The 20951-nt window shown below is 49.7% G+C and overlaps 1 protein-coding gene, 1 non-coding gene and 1 pseudogene across 2 annotated transcripts in view; 1 reads left to right on the top strand and 2 right to left on the bottom strand.

Moving 5' to 3' along the window:
• Nucleotides 1-8800: 8800 nt before the first annotated feature.
• On the bottom strand, nt 8801-10109 carry LOC126011322 (ATP-dependent 6-phosphofructokinase, muscle type-like; annotated as a pseudogene).
• Nucleotides 10110-10495: 386 nt separating this feature from the next.
• LOC126029815 (U6 spliceosomal RNA) lies at nt 10496-10597 on the top strand. Its single transcript, XR_007503053.1, has one exon. It is a non-coding gene; the product is annotated as a U6 spliceosomal RNA (small nuclear RNA).
• Nucleotides 10598-14193: 3596 nt separating this feature from the next.
• NRF1 (nuclear respiratory factor 1) overlaps nt 14194-20951 on the bottom strand; it is a 147976-nt gene continuing 141218 nt past the window's right edge. The window contains exon 11 of the mRNA XM_049774815.1: nt 14194-15826. Coding sequence (XP_049630772.1) covers nt 15663-15826 — 164 coding nt within the window. The 3' untranslated portion in view covers nt 14194-15662. The remainder of the gene's footprint in view (nt 15827-20951) is intronic.

Here is a 20951-nt window from a genome sequence, read left to right as displayed (position 1 = left end):
TCTCCAGGCTGGCTCAGGGGACTGTATGGGACCAAACCTGGGTCGCATGCAAGGCAAGTGCCCTATCCTATCTGCTGTACTATTGCTCCAGCCCCAATATTTTAATTTTTTTTTAAATTTAGCATTTTTGGGTTTTTTTTTTTTTTTTTTTGGTTTTTGGGTCTCACCCGGCAGTGCTCAGGGGTTACTCCTGGCTCCATGCTCAGAAGTCGCTCCTGGTAAGCACGGGGGACCATATGGGACGCCGGGATTCGAACCGATGACCTTCTGCATGAGAGGCAAACGCCTTACCTCCATGCTATCTCTCCAGCCCCAACATTTTTGGGTTTTACTGGAAGGTCAAGATATGGAGCTTAGGGGCCAGTATGATAGCATAAGGGTAGGGCATTTGTCTTGGACACAGCCTACCTGGGACAGACCTGGGTTCGATCCCCGGCATCCCATATGATCCCCCAAGCCTGCCAGGAGGGATTTCCGAGCACAGAGCCAGGAGTAATCCCTGAGCACTGCCAGGTATAGCCCCAAAACAAAGAGCTGGCCAGTGTGATAGGAACCTTCCAGGGTCATGGGAGTGGGATGGGGCATCACTCACTAGGCTCCAGCTTTCTTACCAGGGCCCTCTGTCCAGAGCCAGCAGACCCTTGTAGGGGCCCTATGAGTGTTCCCCACGGCCTGCTGCCCTTATCCACAGCACCTTCTCTACCCCAAAACTACCTCTTGAGTTTCCTTCCCCCTCCCAGCCTCCTGCCTCCTCAGCTCACCTGGGCACCAGAACATGGGGTATTGGAAGTTTTCTTGGAGGGAAAGAGAAGGAAATCTTACTTTGGGGTAGGAAGTGGGGTGAGAGGTAGGTCAAGGGCCCCTGGAAAAATTTCAAGGTTGCTACTGAGTCCCTAAGTCTGAAGAGTTCTTTTTTGTTTTGGTTTGGTTTTTGGGTTTCTTTTGGTCACACTTGGCAGCGCTCAGGGGTTACTCCTGGCTCTGTGCTCAGAAATCCCTCCTGGCTGGCTCAGGGGACCATATGGAATGCCGGGAATCGAACTACCTTCAGTCCTGGGTCAGCAGCATGCAAGGCAAACAGATGTCCTACCGCTGTGCTTTCTCCAGCCCTGAAGGAGAAAGCCTTTGGTTTCTTATTTGCCTTTAGTTTGGGGGCCACACCCACTATGCTGAGGGGTTACTCCTAGCTCTTCACCCAGGAATTACTTTTGGTCAGGGGTGGCGAACAAGTTCGATACAAAGAACCAAAATTTTAAACTGTGAGAGTCAGAGAGCCACTCCACGCAGTGACCTGCCAAAACAGACAAACACTCACACAAAAGCATATAATTTTAACAATAATATATTAAACACATAAGAGGCAAAGAGCTGCAAGCGGCTGGAGAGTCACGTGTTTGCCACCCCTGCTCCTGGTGAACTCTGGACCATTTGGGATGCCAGGAATCAAACCCAAGTTGGCTGAGTGCAAGGCAAATGCCCTATCTGCTGTACAATTGCTTCGGTTCTTCCTTTAATTTTTGGAGGGGCTCCCCAGCAGTGCTTAGGAGTCCTGGGACTCCATGTTGATTTGAGTCTGAGCCTGGTGATTGAGGCTGCTCAGCCCTGTGGCGCCCTCCCTGCCTCACTAGATCACCCAGACCTCTCTAGGGACCAGACTAGAGGTGTCCCTGTGGTTTAGGTCTCGGTCTGTGAATATGGAAGGTTGGACATTCCCACCGCTGCCACTCCAGGAGGCCTCAGCTCCAGAGCCCTGGTTGAGGACAGGAGGGGCCCAGGTCCAGGCCACAGCTGTGTTCCTGGAACCCCTCAGTTCCTGGGGCCTGAGGAGGGACCGCTGAACGAGTACCACTATGTGGAGCCCCTTAGGGCTGAAGGGCTCAGATGAGAGGATCATGCTCCAGAGAATATTGGGGCTTGCATGGGGTGGTAGAGGGTTCGATCCATGCACCCTGCTAGCGTCCTCCCACTGTGTCAGTGACCAGGTAACACACTCACAGTCCTGCTTCCAGACCCTCAGAACTGGGGGTGCTTTCAGGCACTGCTTAAGGCAGTTTTGGCTCCAGCCCTCAACATCGCCGAAGATGCAGAAGTACAGTAGTTGGGGGTTCCCTTCACTGTTTTGTTTTGTTTTTGTTTTTGTTTTTGGGTCACACCCGTCAGCGCTCAGGGGTTACTCCTAGCTCTATGCTTAGAAATCGCTCCTGGGGTCCCTGAGAGATAGCACAGCGGGCGGCCTTTGCCTTGCAGGAAAAAAAAAATCGCTTCTGGCAGGCTCGGGGGACCTTATGGGATGGATTCGAAACACTGACCTTCTGCAAGCAAGACAAAGCCTTATCTCCATGCTATCTCTCTGGCCCCTCCCTTCACTGTGGACAAGAGGCAACTCCATGCTCGAGCTCATTCTGCTCACTCCATGCTCTGTGCTGACTGGTGCAAACCTGGCCAGGACAAGGGTGCCATGAGCACCCCCATCCCACCACAGCTGCACACATGGAGCCTCCATTTCTGTTTGTTCTTGAAAGCTGGGTTGTGACTTTGCCTCTAAATTTCTTTCACTGAATATCTTTCATTTCTCTGTTCCAAACTCTTCTGGGGGGAGAAAAATCACTAAAAACGCCTCTCTCTCTGCCTCTCTCTCTCTCTCTCTCTCTCTCTCTCTCTCTCTCTCTCTCTCTCTCTCTCTCTCTCTCTCTCTCTCTCTCTCTCTCTCTCTCTCTCTTTTTGTTTGGAGGGGGGATAAGAGTCTCAGCTGATGTTGTGGCAATGTATTAACTTTTTTTATTTGTTTTTTGGGCCACACCCAGTGACACTCAGGTTACTCCTGGTTATGCGCTCAGAAATTGCTCCTGGCTTGGGGGACCATAAGGGACTCCTGGAGATTGAACTACAGTCTGTACTAGGCTGGTGCAGGCAAGGCAGATACCTTACCCACTCTATCACCCCCTCCCCGCATGGGTGGGTGAATTTAATAGTCTGGAGATTGTATCTCAATAGTTATTTTAAAACCCTGAGGGAGGTGCCGGAGAGATAGCAAAGGTAGGGTGTTGGTCTTGAATGCAACCAACTCAGGACAGACCCCAGCATCCCATAAGTTCCCCCGAGCCTGCCAGGGGCAATTTCTAAGCACAGAGTCAGGAGTAACTCCTGAGCACCACCAAGTGTGACCGCCCCCCCCCCCCAAACAAACAAAAAACCCTGAGGAAGTGGTGAGATGGCTCAGACAAGCTTTGCATGAATAAGATCCAGGTTTGGTTCTCAGTACATGGCTCCCCGCACCCTGCACCTTTGGGGGCAATCCCCAAGGACCCAGCCAGATGTGGCCTTAAAACAAACCTGAAGGGGACTGGAGTGGTAGCACAGTAGGTAGGGCATTTGCCTTGCACGCGGACAATCCAAGTTCGATCCCTAGCATCCTATAGGGTCCCCTGAGCCTGCCAGGAATAATTTCTGAGTACAGCAGGAGTACCCCACCCCCCAAAAAATGTAAGGTTATCAGGAATGGTTGGCCAGTGAGATATAATGACACCATGACCTTTTTTTAGGGTCTAGGTCACAATCCTGTCAGGGTTGAGGGAAGTAGATGAGGTATCGGGGACATAATGCAAGTCAACCACATGCAAGGCAAGCACCCTACCTGCTGTCCCATCCTTCTGCATCTCCATTTCATGGCCTCAGACCTTCACAGACTGAGAGAGGGTGTGGGGAGGCTGCCATTACGCTGGGAGGTCACTGGAGCCAACCTCACTCTAAAGAGTTGCAAGCAGCAGGGGTCCTGGATTTGATCCCTGGCCCCACTGGGTATTGCCTCTCTGTCCCCCACCAAAATTCAGGGTTGGAGGTTCAATATGTAAAACCAAAGTTAGAAGTGCTCAGAGGAGAGGACCAAGTGCAACAGGGAGGGCTTCTCACCTAGAGCCATTTAGGGTCCCCCAGCCATGAGGCTCTGACTTCTCCCTTCAGGATGGAACCTCCATGGCCTGAGAAGGGTGGTGACCAAAGTCTCTTCTATGGGCCCTGGGGCAGGGTCTCCAAGCTGATGGCATCCCAGCCCCATAGTATCTCCTGGCCTCCTCTTTCCAGTGGGCACTCGGGCCCCCAACTCTGTACATCGTTACGTGTTCATGCATAAGAAGGTCCAAGCACGAGCTCTGCAGAGAATTTTTTTTTTTTTTGTCTACACCCAGCTGTGATCAGGGGTTACTCCTGGTTCTCTGCTCAGAAATTGCTCTCGCCAGGCATGAGGGACCATATAGGATGCCAGGATTTGAACCACCTTTGGTCCGCTTGCAAAGCAAACGCCCTACTGCTATGCTATCTCTCCAGCCTCTCTGCAGGGAATTTCTTCTTCTTCTTTTTGGTTTTTGAGGCATACCTGGTGACACTTAGGGGTTACTCCTGGCTATGCACTCAGAAATCGCTCCTGGCTTGGGGGACCATGTCGGATACCGGGGATCAAACCGAGGTCCATCCTGGGTCAGCCACGTGCAAGGAAAATGGCCTACTGCTGCGCTATCACTCTGGGCCCTCTGCAGGGAATTTTTTGGAAATAAAACCCCAACATCTTTTCACATCGGATTGAATAGGAACACAGAATCTTCAAGTAATGGGATGGGTGCTTCAGATTCCCTATGCTTTCTGAGGATGTTCAGGGAGCAGAATTCACTGACTCTTCATACTGTAAGCTTCACAGAGTACCTCTTGCATATAAAGTTCCATGAGCCTGTTGGGGGCAAGTGTACAGATCCAGTTCCTGGGAGAATGCTCAGTGTGGCCACCCCTCGGCCAAACCCAGCCCCGAGAGTCAGAAAACGCTGATGACCAGGAGAAGATGCAGTGCTGATGACTCACGTGGGGAGTCACGTGGTTTTAGTTTTAGTTCACAGGGCTGGGGTGCATGTGTGGGAAGTTGAAACTAGCACCTTATGGCTCCCTGAGCACTTAAAGCAATCCCCACCTAGTTGAGTGTAGTTTTTGATCACTGCTGGGTGTGCTGGGTGTACAAATAACCCTTAATAATCTAAAATAGGGGCCGGAGAGATAATATGGAGGTAAGGTGTTTGCCTTACATGCAAAAGGACAGTGGTCTGAATCCCGGCATCCCATATGGTCCCCTGAGCCTGCTAGGAGTGATTTCTGAGCGTAGAACCAGGAGTAACCCCTGAGTGTTGCTGGGTGTGACCCAAAAGCCAAAAAAAAAAAAACAAAAAAAAAAAAACACACACACACACAAAAAAAAACAAACAAACCAAACTAAAATAGGGCAGGAGAGATAGCATGGAGGTAGGGCGTTTGCCTTGCATGCAAAACAACAGTGGTTCAAATACCAGCATCCCATATGGTCCGCCAAGTCTGCCAGGAGCGATTTCTGAGCACAGAGCCAGGAGTAACCCCTGACCGCTGCCAGGTGTGACCCTTCCCCCCAAAACAAAAAAGAATCTAAAATAATCCAAATATCCAACAATATTTGGGTTGATAAATAAGTGGTCTGTGTGTCATAGTGATAGTACAGTGGGGATAGAATAGAGTTTCATCCTGGGCATCATATGTTCCCCTAAGTCCATTAGAAGTGGTCCCTGGGTGCAGAGATAGGAGTAAGCCCTGAGCACGGACAGCTGTGGTTCATGGATTCAGAGGGGTTGGGTCGGAAGTCCTGGTCTACATGCACAATGAGATACTACTCAACTATGAAGAAAGGTGAAATCTTGCATTTTGCTAAACTTGGAACTATACACACACACACACACACACACACACACACACACACACACACACATACATACATAAACCCGGAACACACAGAAATGAGTCAGAAGGAGAAAGATGAAGCCGGAGTGATAGTACAGTGGTAGGGTGTTTGTCTTGCATGCTACTGACCTGGGACAGACGGAGGTTGGATTCCTGGCATCCCAAATGGTCCCTCAAGCCTGCCAGGAGTGATTCTTGAACAACAGAGTCAGGAGTAGCCCCAGTGCCGCGAGGTATGGCACAAAAACAGAAACAAAATAAAAGAAATACCATATCTCACAGGTGGATTATAATAGAACAAAGGGAGAGGCAGAGCTTAATGGACTGAAGTACATTTTTTTGTTGTTGTTTTTGGCTCACACCTGGCAGCGCTCAGGGGTTCCTCCTGGCTCTATGCTCAGAAATCGCTCCTGGCAGGCTCAGGGGACTATATGGGATGCCGGGATTCGAACCACTGTCCTGCATGCAAGGCAAACACCCTACCTCCATGCTATCTCTTTGGCCCCGACCGAAGTACATTTTGCATGTAATGCCAGGGTTCAAGTCCCAGCACTGCATCATGTCTTGAGCTCCACCAGGAACAACCCCGGACCACTTAGCCCTAAGGAGTACCACATGGTGCAGCCCCATAAACAACAAAAACACAAAGAAAACAAATCATAACAATTTTTTTTTGTTTGTTTTGTTTTTGGGTCACACCCGGCCGTGCTCAGGGGTTACTCCTGGCTGTCTGCTCAGAAATAGCTCCTGGCGGGCACGGGGGACCATATGGGACACCGGGATTCGAACCAATCACCTTAGGTTCTGGATCAACTGCTTGCAAGGCAAACACCACTGTGCTATCTCTCCGGGCCCCATCATTTATTTTTTAAATAAAAAATGTTATGGGCCCGGAGAGATAGCACAGTGGTGTTTGCCTTGCAAGCAGTTGATCCAGAACCTAAGGTGATTGGTTCGAATCCCGGTGTCCCATATGGTCCCCCGTGCCCGCCAGGAGCTATTTCTGAGCAGACAGCCAGGAGTAACCCCTGAGCACTGCCGGGTGTGGCCCCCAAACCAAAAACAAACAAACAAACAAAATTATGGGGGGGGCCGGGCGGTGGCGCTGGAGGTAAGGTGCCTGCCTTGCCTGCGCTAGCCTAGGATGGACCGCGGTTCGATCCCCCGGCGTCCCATATGGTCCCCCAAGAAGCCAGGAGCAACTTCTGAGCGCATAGCCAGGAGTAACCCCTGAGCGTCACAGGGTGTGGCCCAAAAACCAAAAAAAAAAAAAAAAAATTATGGGGACTGGAAAGATAGCATGGAGGTAGGGCGCTTGTATGCAGAAGGACGGTGGTTCGAATCCCAGCCTCCCATAGGTTCCCTGAGCCTGCCAGAAGTGATTTCTGAGCGTGGAGCCAGGAGTAACCCCTGAGCACTGCCAGGTATGACCCAAAAACAAACAAACAAACAAACAAAAAAAAAAGAAAGAAAGAAAGATTCCTGAGCACAGAGCAAGGAGTAATTCCTGAGCACAGCCAGGTATGACCCCAAACACTAGGTGTGGTGTTTTTTTTTTTTGTTTTGTTTTTGTTTTTTTGGTTTTTGGGTTACACCCGGCAGTGCTCAGGAATTACTCCTGGCTCTATGCTCAGAAATCGCTCCTGGCAGGCTTTGGGGACCATATGGGATGCCGGGATTCGAACCTCTGTCCTTCTACATGCAAGGCAAACGTTCTACCTCCATGCTATCTCTCCGGCCCCAGTAGGTGTGTTTAAGAAAACAAGAAAAGGGCCCGGAGAGATAGCACAGCGGCATTTGCCTTGCAAGCAGCCGATCCAGGACCAAAGGTGGTTGGTTCGAATCCCGGTGTCCCATATGGTCCCCCTTGCCTGCCAGGAGCTATTTCTGAGCAGACAGCCAGGAGTAACCCCTGAGCACCGCCGGGTGTGGCCCAAAAACAAAAAAACAAAAAACAAACAAAAAAAAAAGAAAACAAGAAAAAAAATCATGGGGGCCGGAGAGATAATGTGGAGGTAAGGAGTTTGCCTTGCATGCAGAAGGACGCTGGTTTGAATCCTAGCATTCCATATGGTCCCCTAAACCTGCCAGGAGTGATTTCTGAGCGTAGAGCCAGGAGTAACTCCTGATCGCTGCCGGATGTGACCCAAAAACTGAAAAAGAAAATTAGTTATTGAGTCCTGGATGGGTTGGATGATGGTGAGATGGGTGGATGGGCCTTTCTCTGCTGGCCCAGGCCACGCTCCTGCATCTGCTACCAGTCGGCGGGTCTGCAGGTTCCAGGGTAACGCAGAGGGAATGATCCACAGGCAGTCAGGTTTCAGAAGACATGAAGCTTTATTCAAGGTCCTAGCCAACAGTTGTGGTTTCTATCATAACCTTTTATGCAGCCTCTATAAACCGCCCTGAACTTAAACCTCAATCTGTCATCTTTCCTTGCTGCTTACTCCAGCTGAGCTCCCTTTCTGACTCTCCTCAACAACCTTTTATGCCCCTGAAGCAACCCCTTTGTTCTTCCAAAGACCCCTCCCAGGTATGGGTTGGTCTTACCATCAGGTAAGATTACACCAGAAGATGGGGGATGGGGTAACATCAAAGCACCACCAAGAGTGAATTTTTTTTTTTTTTTTGGTTTTTGGGTCATACCTGGCAGCGCTCAGGGGTGACTCCTGGCTCTACGCTCAGAAATCGCTCCTGGCAGGCTCGGGGGAACATATGGGGTGCCGAGATTTGAACCACCGTCCTTCTGCATGCAAGGCAAATGCCCTACCTCCACGCTATCTCTCCAGCCCCCCAAGAGTGCAGAGCTAGGAGTAATCCCTGTCCCTGGGTACCACCAGGTATGGCCACCCTTAAACAAAAACCTGAAAAAGGGGCCAGAATTAGGGAATTAGCCATAGAGGATGCAAGTGGGACTAGTAATGGAGTGAATTGTCAAAACAAGCCAGTATACTCTGTTCTCGTACTGAGCCTAAAGATGCTGTGCTGCTAATGTTCCATGTTCTTCTTGGGTAGAGTCCTTTTAATCCCAAGTTTAGAGCCACCTTGCCAGGTCCTAGAAGCCGTCATGCACATCCAGTATTAGGTTGCCCTGGATGAAACGGATTCCACTAGTTGAATGGACAACAGCATTTATTCATTCCTGCAGCTGAGCCCCCCATATTTATCACAGCTACTATATGAAGAACCCTTAGATACTGGTGATCTGACAGAAGCCAGAAGCTTGTAGATCTCCCAGTTCACAAAGCTCCAGCCTCGGTTTCATGGTTTCCTCAAATTTCTTCTCATCCATGGCCTTAGTATGTTAAATCTTTGGTCACTTGGACATTCCATAAGGGGCAGACATACAGCCTGGTTACCAGAGAGGCTCACCACACAGGTTGGAGTGTCTGGGGTCCCTCCAAAAGAGCCACCATCACTGCTTCCACACCCATCCTGCTACCAAGATTGGGTCTGAAGCTGAAGGCATCCCACCCCGCTGAATATGTCCCAGGACAGTGACCCGTGTGTCATCCCAGCCACTTGACTACCAGGTTCTTGCTGTCTTCTGAGTTGATTGGTGTCCCATTTTTTACCAATGGTGCCCACAGCCGCAATGATGATATTGAGATGAGAACCACGGGCCCTCGTCTCACTAAGTCGACAACAAAGATGTTCCTCCCATCTGCTGGACATTCAGGAATAAAAGTCCAGTCTGCACCACAGGAGTGACAAGAGCCAGGTATCCACAGTGCCAGCCCATAACTTCTTTTTTTTTTTTTTGGTTTTTGGGCCACACCCGGCGATGCTCAGGGATTACTCCTGGCTTTCTGCTCAGAAATAGCTCCTGGCAGGCACGGGGGACCATATGGGATGCCGGGATTCGAACCAACCACCTTTGGTCCTGGATCGGCTGCTTGCAAGGCAAATGCCGCTGTGCCATCTCTCCCCAGCCCATAACTTCTAACACAAATGTCCTCTGGTGGCTCTGAGCAGGAGTTGTAATATCTCCAGTCTCTATGATCCGGTGCGGGGCCGAATCTGTGCCCCAAAAATCATTGTCATTGAGCCAACCAGGCCCACGATGTTCAGGTAGTTGGACTTAGCCTCAGCTGTGATCTTACCTGATTTCTAAAGGTCACCAGCAAGTCAACTCATTCAGGATGAAAGGTGTCAGCCCCAGTGAGGCTGCCAATAACAGGTTGGTGCTCCCACGCTTCACCAAATTGTGGGCAGCGCGGAATCTTGCCTCTGGTGCCCAAAAGTTCTTGCACTGGACACTTCCGATTACTGTACCTCCCAGCTGAAGCATCCTGGGAACAGTTCCAGGTGGCTTCCCTGATGTTATCTCCATCATCTACCAGTCCTTGGTAAATAACCCTCATGGACGAAGAAGACCTGGGCTCCAGTAAAGATGCCAACTTAAACCACAGCCCTCACAGCAGCATTCATATCAGCGGCTAACAGCGATGCTCATGCCAATCCCAGAGTTTTGGTGGCATGATGCTCTTCATGGGTCATAATACTCAGTCTTCACTCTCCTTGGTGGTGGCTGACTCTAGACTGTCTTTGGGAACTGTTGTTTTTTTTAATAAAGCACCTACACACTGGTCAAAAAAACAATACCATCCCCGGCGTCCCATATGGTCCCCCAAGCCAGGAGCAACTTCTGAGCTCATAGCCAGGAGTAACCCCTAAGCGTTACCGGGTGTGACCCAAAAACCAAAACCAAAAAAAACAAAAACAAAAACAAAACAATACCGAAAAAAACATGCTTACTTCAGCAGCACATTTACTAAAATTGGAATAATAGAGATTAGCATGGCCCCTGCACAAGGATAATATGCAAATTTGTAGTGTTCTATATACAAATGTATGTATATAATATATGCATATTATACACACATATATAATAATACATATATAACATATACATATATGTATACATATATGTACATATATATTTGGTTTTTGGGCCACACCGGCGGCTCTCTGCTCAGAAATCACTCCTGGGGGTCGAAGTGGTGGCACTAGCTGTAAGTCATCTATCTGCCTTGTGCTTGCTAGCCAAGGACGGACTTCGGTTCGATCTCCCCGGTCCCCCAAGCCAAGAGGGGTTTCTGAGCACGTAGCCAGGAGTAACCCCTGAGCGTCACTGGGTGTGGCCCCAGAAAACAAACAAAAAAATTGCTTCTGGCAGGCCCGGGGGACCATATGGGATGCCAGGATTTTGAACCACCATTGGTCCTGGGTTGGCTGCTTGCAAGGCAAACGTCCTACTGCTGTGCTATCTCTGTTACACCAAAGTGTTCTATATTTAAAAAAAACAACCCCCCCAAAACCCAAAAGGAAATGTACCTTGAAATCCTGTGGATCCAAATACCCCAACAATTTTTTAAAATTAATATTTTTTGGGAAGCTACACCCAGCAGCTCTAAGGGGTTACTCCTATCTCTGTGCTCAAAATTCATTCCTAGCAGGCTCGGGGGACCATCTAGAATGCCAGGGATTGAACCTGGGTCAGCTACGTGCAAAGCAAACTCCCTATCCACTGTGCTATTGCTCTGGCCCTCCCCCAACAATTTTCATTATCCAAAATCTAGGAGTGGGGGGGGAGAGGGAAATTGCCAGCTTTTTCTTCCAAATATTAAGCCAATAGAAGGGGGGTACACTTTTTTTTTTTGTTTGTTTTTTGTTTGTTTGTTACTCCTGGCTCTATGCTCAGAAATTGCTCCTAGCAAGCACGGAGGACCATATGGGACGCCGGGATTCGAACCGATGACCTTCTGCATGAAAGGTAAACGCCTTACCTCCATGCTATCTCTCCGGCCCCGGGGTACATTTTTTATGACTGAAACCTAACTACAAACATGTTTGTAACTATGCTGCTTAAATAAAGATATCATTAAAAAAAAAAAAGAAATCCAAGATCACCTTCTTTCTTCTATTCCCCATCTATGGGCAGCATAGCTTGGAATGTTTCCTGGTACTCGTTTGGGGCCAGCCAACCTAGGTGTGTACTTGACTCTTCCTCTTGGGGAAGAGTGGTCTTGGCCAAGCTGTTGGAAGCTGACCTCTGCTCTCTGAACCTCAGTTTACTCTCAAAGTGGGAGGAGCTCAGAGAGGACGTGTTCATCCAGTCACCTCTTGAGAACACATAGGCCCGTAGTCAGGGCTCAGATGTGCCATCATCACCACCGACAACACTCTTAAGCTACTATTTCACAGTCAAGATCTGGACCATCCCTTGATCTTGCCTCTCTCCCCTCTACTCTTTTCTCTTTGCAAATGCCCTCCAGGATACAGGCACCAAGTGTCTGCTCACCGTGCCTGGCAGCAGAATGGCAAGACTCCAACAGGCACAAGCTCAGGATCTGGCAGTGTTGGCCCAGGATCCATTCATGAGCTTCGTAGGCATGTGGGTCCAACCAAGCCCAGCTGAGTTTCCCCTCTGCACCCCCTCAGTCTCTATGCTGTCTCTGTCTCTGCCCAAGGGAGCAGCAGGGTGAGGAGGCCTACAGTATGGTGGGGAGCCACAGGCCACCTCTGCGAATCCCTCACTGGCCCACAACCTCTGGAGACAGAAGTGAGCTGGAGCTGCCTTGCTCCACTGAACCCTCCACTCAGAACAATGAAATTGTGGTTTGCTACCTGCTGGGTTTTGCGGAGGTATCAAGGGGACCCTTAATTCACCCCAGCCCAGGTGAATTTTGGGTCATCAGTGAGGGGAAAGAGGAAGAGCTGCCAGTGGAGAAAGGCAAGTTATGACCGTCTCTACACAGAAGGGTCAGGAGGAGGGGGCCCTGTTTGGCAGCCTGAGCACTCCTTGTCTCTAGCTCCCCAGGCTTCCATACTTGCCCTTGGTGGCTCCATCTTCACAGGTGTAGGGCTCAGGCTTCTTGTCGCCAGCAAGCGGCTGACGTGCAGCCCCTGGAGGCCCCCGAAGACCGAAGATCCAGTTCAACTTTCATATCCCAGGAAGAGAGAATTTTTGAATTACTGAAACAGAGCGATTCCTCCACCAACCTGTACACCAGCTACCCCGGGAGGTTTTGAGGATGGGGTCCCAGGAGGCATGCAGGGAGTGCCCCCTTCAGGCAGATGCTCCCCGACCTTTGACATCATGCCTTGATTTATTTCACCAACCTGGCCTATTGGCCAGGGACCCAGCAGGTCTGATAGTACCTTGCAGGGAGGCGGAGGTGGTGATGGTGATGGTGGTGTCACAAGCTCCATTGACTCTGTGGATGCTTTCAGTGTTTGCCTGACAGGTCCCATAGAGAGGTCTCTGGGAGGACCTATCTTTCATGATGGAAAGTTTCACCAGGCTGGAGGCTGAAAACCATGGCTGACACCCTGAGGCTCACAGCAAGGATGGGAGTTGTTATGGCCACAATCAGCCCTTCTCAGGGGCACCCTTTTGGGTGAAATAGGCAAAGAAAAGGGGGAAAGTGCTCCCGGCCTCCTTGGGAATTCCAGGCAGCTGCCCTGGCCTTTCCCATCAGCAGCTGTTGTCATTCCGGGCCAGAAACAACCCCAATATCCCACAGTGAGAAGATGGGGAGCAGTGGTGGGGGTGGCGAACAGGGCCCCAAGGAGGGCCAAGGCATGAGATAGAGCAAGTATTAATAATCCTTCCAGGAGGGTGAAAGCACCACGGTGGGGAGCATGATGGAGTTGGTGTTCAGGGTCTCTGCTGTAATGGGCCAAAGCAATAGTAAAGGAAGCGCATGTGCCTTGTATGTGGCCAACCTGGGTTCAACCCCCAGCATCCCATATGGTCCCTCAAGCTTGCTGGGAGTGATTTCTGAGCCCCCCAAACAAAATAAGCAAACAGCAGCTGTCTCCTCAGTACAGGGGGACAGAAACATAGTGGCTGAGACAACACCCACCTGTGTTTGGTGTGAAATGCCATCTGTCTCCGGGCATTATCAGCATTTCTATGCTGACACAGCTCCAGAACAGCACCCACCAGATTGGTGGTGGTGGAGGGGTAGAAATGCTCCATGAGCGGAGAGGCTGGCCCTGCCTGTGTCCTGGTGCCCCACCCAATCAGACTCCTTGAGAACGGGCCGAGGCCACCGGACAGAGCCTTGGCCAGAGTAGAACTGCACCCATTGGGACATTCCTGACAGGCCAACTGCTCCCTCCAAGATGAACGGTGAAGTGCAGGCCCATCGCCACAGTTGGAACCATTTATTGAAGGAGGCAGTAACAGACAGAACGGAACAACATACAATCCATGCTCTGCTACTGGGGATTGCTTGGCTGCTTCTTGGCAACGTCTCAAACTAGTAGGAGGTTATTTCACCACAAAGGAACAAGGACTTCAGAGCCCCTGGACAGTGTCACAATGACCATTAAAAATAATTAAAAAAATAACAAATTGTAGAACTAGGACTGTTGATATGTAAATCTCCATCCCTCCCAATCCACCCCCCTGTACGTACAGAAAAAAAAAAACCATACAAAAACATTGGAGAGTTTTATATAAAACAAGCAAATACAAGAAATCTGAAACTTTTCTCAAAGGCTGAGCAAGACGTGAAGAATCTTTTAATGTTGCATTAAAAAAACACATTAAATACACTATCACACATGGGTAGAAGAGGACAGGACGGAAGGAGGGCAAGGGGTTCCCTGACTCAGGAGGGGCGACGTGGCCCTGGAAAAGGCCTTGAGTTTAGCACTTGCCCTGGGCTTACTGCTGAGAACTTAAGTGTGGCTCAGACCACTAGATCTAGGAGGACGAGGGGGGGAGAGCCTGGCAAAGCCCATGTTCCCGGTGAAAAAGGGCCTGGTCCCAGGGTATGGGGCAAACCTTGGCCCTTGCACCCCCTCCTGTGAGCCAGAAGCCCCTTCCCTGCTAGAGGGACAGGATGGGGAAAACAGCCTCCACATTGGGCCTGGGTCTCTGAAGGTTTTTCTCTCCCCTCCTTCCTGCCCCTCACGCTCCTTGTCCCATTCTTGTCCCCATAGGCCCAAGCATACTTAATAACACACACATACTCTTTAGACCCTTAATACTTCTGTTACCCTCTGTTTGTCTACTCTGACCAATTCAGGGCTGACCTTCAAACCCAAACATCTGAATAGTTAATAGGTCCGGAGGGTTTCCTGGGCAGGGCTGGGCGGCTGCACAAAGTCCCCCTGGAGATCTCCCCCTGGGAGGTTTGAGGACATTCATGTGGAGGCGGCAAGGCTGGCACCAGGGCCAGCCCTGAAGAGCGCTCAGCTGCCAGTTTACGAGGCCTGTGACTTTGCCGGCACAATTTCTGGCACTGGTTCCCTCTGGAAGCTCCTTCCTCGGGGGAGGCGATGGGGACAGTCTGGGGCGGCCACTGGAGGCAGCTTTGGTGAAGGCCACGGTCACCTCCGCCTGAGTTTCTCAGTAGCTCATCGCATGACCCTGGTATGAACAACAAACTGGGTGGCTGTGTCTGGCCACGTACCCTACACCCACTAAACTGGGTGAATTATTTCCCCACAGCTCACCTTGATTTCATACAGATAATTCATGCGGGTTTCATACATATATATATATATATATATAAACATATACATATATATACTTTGTACATATATGTAAATGTGTATACCCCTATGTACACATATACATATATTCACACTCACACGTAGACACACGGACATATACACACACGTTTCCGCAGAAAGAAGTCCTGCCACAGTTTGGCCTTTTGGGAACAGTGACTGGGAGAGCACAGTCTCTCGCGCCACACTGGTCCCCCGTCGCTCCACGTGGTGCTTTAAAAAACACAAGTCCCAAATCGGCTGCCTTTCTTCCTTTTTTTAAAAAAAAAGGTTAACAAAACTTGTCTTCTTAAGTCAAGAGACTTAATTCCGTGTGATTGCACCTCTGCAAACGTGTACAAAATCTGGAAGGAGACTAGAAAAGGGGGCCCCAGCACGGCTGTGGGTCACTGCTCCAGGGTCACCACCTCCACTGCCTGGCCGTCCATGGTGACCGCGCTGTCTGCTATCCTGGTGGTCACGGGGGCCATGGCCACTTGTACCGGCCCGTTGCCCTGGGCGAGGCTGGTGACCACAGTCTGGTACATGCTGACAGGGATCTGGACCAGTCCTGGGGAGACAAAGGGGAGAGCATTGGTGGGGATGGGGCCCAGGTTTCTTCCTGGCTGCTGGTTGTAAGGGGCCATGTTTCAGCCCTGCAGCCCGGATCATCGGTAACCTATAGTCCCAGCACAAGCCCAGCCCCTTCCAAGCCCTTTTTGGATTCTCCCCAATAGAGTATCAAGAAAGGAAAGTGGAGACGCTGTAGAAAGATGAAGTCTTCTCCCTGCATACCCCCCCTTCCATCGCTGATGCCCCTTCCTCCAAGGCAGGACTCCATGACTTGGGCTTGTTATCCAGCTACATGGAACCCCCTGGACTTCCAACCAAAGCTTCCCACCCCTTCAGAGTCAGGTTGTTTGTTTTTATTGAAATAATTTTTTTTGTTTTGTTTTGTTTTGGGAGCCACACCAGACAGTGCTCAGAAATCAATCCTGGCAGACTCAGGGGCCCATATGGAAGCAGGCCAACTGCTTCCAAGGTAGCCCTACCTACTGTGCTATTGCTCTGACATGAGGTGGTTGTTTATTTGTTTGCTTGCTTGTTCTGGGGACAAGCCCTGTGATGTTCAGGGGTTACTCCTGGCTCTTCATTCAGTATTCACTCCTGACAGGCTCAGGGTACCCTATAGGTGCAGGGGTCTCAAACTCACGGCCCTGCTCTAGAGGAATCTTTTTTTGTTTTGTTTTGTTTTGTTTTAGTTGTTTGGGTCACACACACCCCCAATGTTCAAGGCTTACTACTGACTTTGCACTCAAGGATCACCCCGACTTTGCCTCCTGAGGCCCCCAGATAAATTGAGTTTGAGACCCCTGCTATAGGGTGTCGAGGATTAAACCCAGGTCAGCATCATGCAAGGCAAGAGCCTTATGAGTTGCTATACTATCTCTCTGACCCCAAAGAAAGCCTGGTTTTTGTATTTCCTAAATGAGTAAAGTTTTAATACATGTTTAAGATCAATTTTAAAACTCTCATCCAGGGGCTGGAAGGACAGCACAGCTGTAGGACATTTGCCTTGTATGCAATGACTGGGTTCAATCTCTGACATCCCATATGATCCCCAAGCCTGCCAGGAGCGATTTCCGAGCGCAGAGCCCCAAGTAACCCCTGAGCGTCTCTGGGTGTGGCCCCCAAACAAAACCAAAACAAAACAGATACTTAAGCCTTTGGGAAGAAAATGAAAGAAAAGTAAAACCGAAGATAAAAATGAGGAAACTTCCCAGAGTAGAAAAGATGACCTAGGTGGGAAGTGGGAGAACTGGATCCAAGATCGAGGTCTGCCTTCTGCTGTGACAAGAGCAGCAAAATGAGAACTTAGGAAATGGTCAGAATCACTGCAGGCCACAGCTGACAATCCTGACTCTGAGAGGTCCAGGCCTCAGATGCCCACAGCCACAGAAGCCACAGCTGGGCTGGGGAGATGCTCAAAGGCTGCAGCACACGTTCACCTGTGGGAAATTGGGTTCAATTCCTGAGCCATGAAGTGTGGTCTTCCCAAAAGGAAAAAGATCCAGGCACCAAGAACATCTTTTTTTTTTGTTGTTGTTGCCAGGGGGTACGCCTGGCTCTACACTCAGGTTAGGCTTGTGAAAAGCAAATGCCCTACCCTGCTGTGCTATCTATTCTGCCCTCTATGCTCCCAGGACACATCTTTTTTGGGGGGGGATGGGGGAATTGGGTTTTGGGTCACATCTGGCAGCGTTCAGGATCTGTGCACAGAAATCACTCCTTGCAGGCTTGGAGGACCATATGGGATGCCGGGAACTGAACCAAGGCCCATCCTGGGTGGGCCTCGTGCAAGGCAAATGCTCTACCACTGTGCTACGGCTCCAGCCCCAGGACACATCTTTTATGGTTTACTAAACCATAAAGCAAATATCCTGAAAAATTCTGTAAAGAAAATATACACGGGCAAGCAAAATATCATTTGAAGGACTGGATGGAGATAGTATGGAGGAGTAAGGAACTTGCTTTGCACAAAGTTGAGGCAGTTCGATCCTTGGATTGCAGGCTAGGACCTGAGCAGACCCCTGAGCACTACTGTTGGTGTGCTCCCTTTAGAAAAACAAAATCCAAAACAAACCTAACACCCTCTCTTCCAACTCCCAATAAAACCAAAATATTGTTGGTCTCCTTAGAAGTTGCTTGGAAGACGTGGGCACACTGGTTCAGTGAGGGGTGCATGCGTCGTGTGTATGTGTGTGTGTTAATGAGCGTGCCTGCATCGTGGGGTCTGATGTCTGGTCCTGTCCCCAACTTTCCCCCACAAAACATAAGGCCAGAGGCTAGAAGATAATGGAGCACTGCCCTCGAATGTCTGAGAGAAAATTCTTTCCAGCCATGGAATGTTACCCACTTCAATTAAGTGTGGGGGTAGGAAAAGCCATTTCCAACATGTGAGGGCTCGCAGAACCCCACCCCTGCACTTTCTCAGGGAGTGTGGAAGGAGGGGCCACACAGAAATGAGTGAGAGGGGATGTGGGGCCCGGAGAGGCCAGAGGGAGAGGCAGGGCTCTGGGAAGGAGAGCAGGGGGCTTTCCAGAACAGGGGAGAACAGATCACTCCTTAAAAAAGGAGAAGGCAAGGGTGGAGGTGGGAGAGCCAGGATATGGCCCCAAAACACAAGTAAAAGGTAAAAAAAAGGTAAAAAGTAAAAAAGTATTAACCAGAATAATTATAATAGAAGCATCTTGCAGTGGGCCATATTTATGTGGTTAAGAAAATACAACCAGGGGCCAGAGAGATGGTTCAATGGGTTGAGTGCTTGCTTTATATGCAGGAGGTTTGTAGATGAGCCCTTATTACCACTGGGCGTGGCCCAAAAACCAAGATAGAGAAACTGAGTTATTAAAAAACTAATAATATCTCGGGGGCCGGGCGGTGGCGCTCGAGGTAAGGTGCCTGCCTTACCTGCGCTAGCCTAGGAGACAGACCGCGGTTCGATCCCCCGGCATCCCATATGGTCCCCCAAGCCAGGAGCGACTTCTGAGCGCATAGCCAGGAGTAACCCCTGAGCGTCACCGGGTGTGGCCCAAAAACCAAAAAAAAAAAAAAAAACCAAAAAAAAAAAACTAATAATATCTCAAGAAACATTAAGGCTACTGGGCGTGGCCCAAAAACCAAGATAGAGAAACTGAGTTATTAAAAAACTAATAATATCTCAAGAAACATTAAGGCTATATTGGCAGCAAATGGGTACCAGGAAAAGGGTACTGAGAATCTACCATCTACCTGAGAGGTAAATCAATCTCTCTCTCTCTCTCTCTCTCTCTCTCTCTCTCTCTCTCTCTCCTCTTTCTCTCTCTCTCTCTCTCTCTCTCTCTCTCTCTCTCTCTCTCTCTCTCTCTCTCTCCCTCCCTCCCTCCCTCCCCCACAACTCTGGCCCCTCTCTTTTCTTTTTTCATGTATTATTCAATTATATTTTAAGTTTTGGCCAACCAAGTGGTGCTCATAACTTACTCCTGGCTCTACTCCTGGGACATGCATGATACCAGGAATCAAGCCTGAGTAGGCCGTGTGCAAGGCAAGTACTTTACCTACTGTATTATCTTTGTGTACCTAAATTTTTTTTGCCTTTAGGCCACACCTAGGGTTGTCTAGGGCTTACTCCTGCTTCTGTTCTCAGGGATCATTCCTGGTGGGTTCAGGGACCATATGGAGAAAGGGATTGAGCCCCATTAGCCATGTGCAAGGTTAACACCTTAGCTGCTATTTTGTTGCTCCAGTCCCCGGGCCCCTAAATTTTTAAGAATTAAGGTATTGGGGGGGCCGGAGAGATAGCATGAAGGTAGGGCGTTTGCCTTGCATGCAGAAGGATGGTGGTTCAAATCCCAGAATCCCATATAGTTCCCCAAGCCTGCCAGGAGTGATTTCTGAATGTAGAGCCAGGAATAACCCCTGAACACTGCCGGGTGTGGCCTAAAAACCAAAAAAAAAAAAAAAAAGATGTTGGAGGGGCTGAGTGGTGGCACAAACGGTAAGGCGTCTGCTTTGCATGTGCTAGCCTAAGAAGGACCACATTTGATCCCCCAGTGTCCCATATGGTCCCCCAAGCCAGGAGTGATTTTTTTTTTTTTGGTTTTTGGGTCACACCCGGCGGCGCTCAGGGATTACTCCTGGCTGTCTGCTCAGAAATAGCTCCTGGCAGGCACGAGGGACCATATGGGACACCGGGATTCGAACCAACCACCTTTGGTCCTGGATCGGCTGCTTGCAAGGCAAACACCGCTGTGCTATCTCTCCGGACCCAGGAGCGATTTCTGAGCACATAGCTAGGAGGAGTAACCCCTGAGCGTTACCAGGTGTAGCCAAAGAACAAAAAAATAAAATAAAATAAAAAAAGAAATAAGATGTTGGAGATAGTATAGCAGGTAGTTCACTTGCATTGCATGCAGCTGACCCTGGCATCTCATAGGGCTCTGAGCCTGCCTGGTGTAATTTCGGAGTGCAGAACCAAGAGTACCTCCGAGCACCTCCAAATGTGGCTCCCAAACAAAAACAAAACAAAATACTCATGTTTTTGGCTTTTAGGCCAAACCTGGCGATGCTCAGGGGTTATACCTAATTTTGTGCTCAAAAATCATTCTTGGTGGGACCAGAGAGATAGCATGGAGGTATGGCATTTGCCTTGCATGCAGAAGGACGGTGGTTCAAATCCCGGCATCCCATATAGTCCCCCGAGCCTGCTGGGGGCGATTTCTGAGCAGAGCCAGGAGTAACCCCTGAGCGTTGCCGGGTGTGACCCAAAAACCAACAAAAAAAATCACTCTTGGTGGTACATGGGAACCATATGAAAATGCTGGAGATCTAACCAGCCATGTGCAAGGAAAATGCTCTACTTGCTGTGAGCCCTCAGAAAGAAGATACTTGTAGGAACACGGGGTGTAGAGAAGAGGTAGATACCCCACTCTCACAAGCCAGGCTGCACACTGGACTTGTGCTGTGGGGGTCCTACCTTTTCATCTACAGCAGAGGGGTCCAAATTTATCTGGGCTACTGGCCCTTAAAATAAATGACTTATCGTCTCTTGAAGCTCACAAACAAAAAGTGCTTCTCCACAACTGTACTGGAGGTTACTACTGTTTCCTACCCCCATAGTAGCAGCACTTCCCCGGGGATGAAATAGTTCACTCTGG

The sequence above is a fragment of the Suncus etruscus genome, chromosome 1 (genome assembly GCF_024139225.1).
Source record: "Suncus etruscus isolate mSunEtr1 chromosome 1, mSunEtr1.pri.cur, whole genome shotgun sequence".
Classification (NCBI taxonomy): domain Eukaryota; kingdom Metazoa; phylum Chordata; class Mammalia; order Eulipotyphla; family Soricidae; genus Suncus; species Suncus etruscus.
This window is presented reverse-complemented; position numbering and strand designations above follow the sequence as displayed.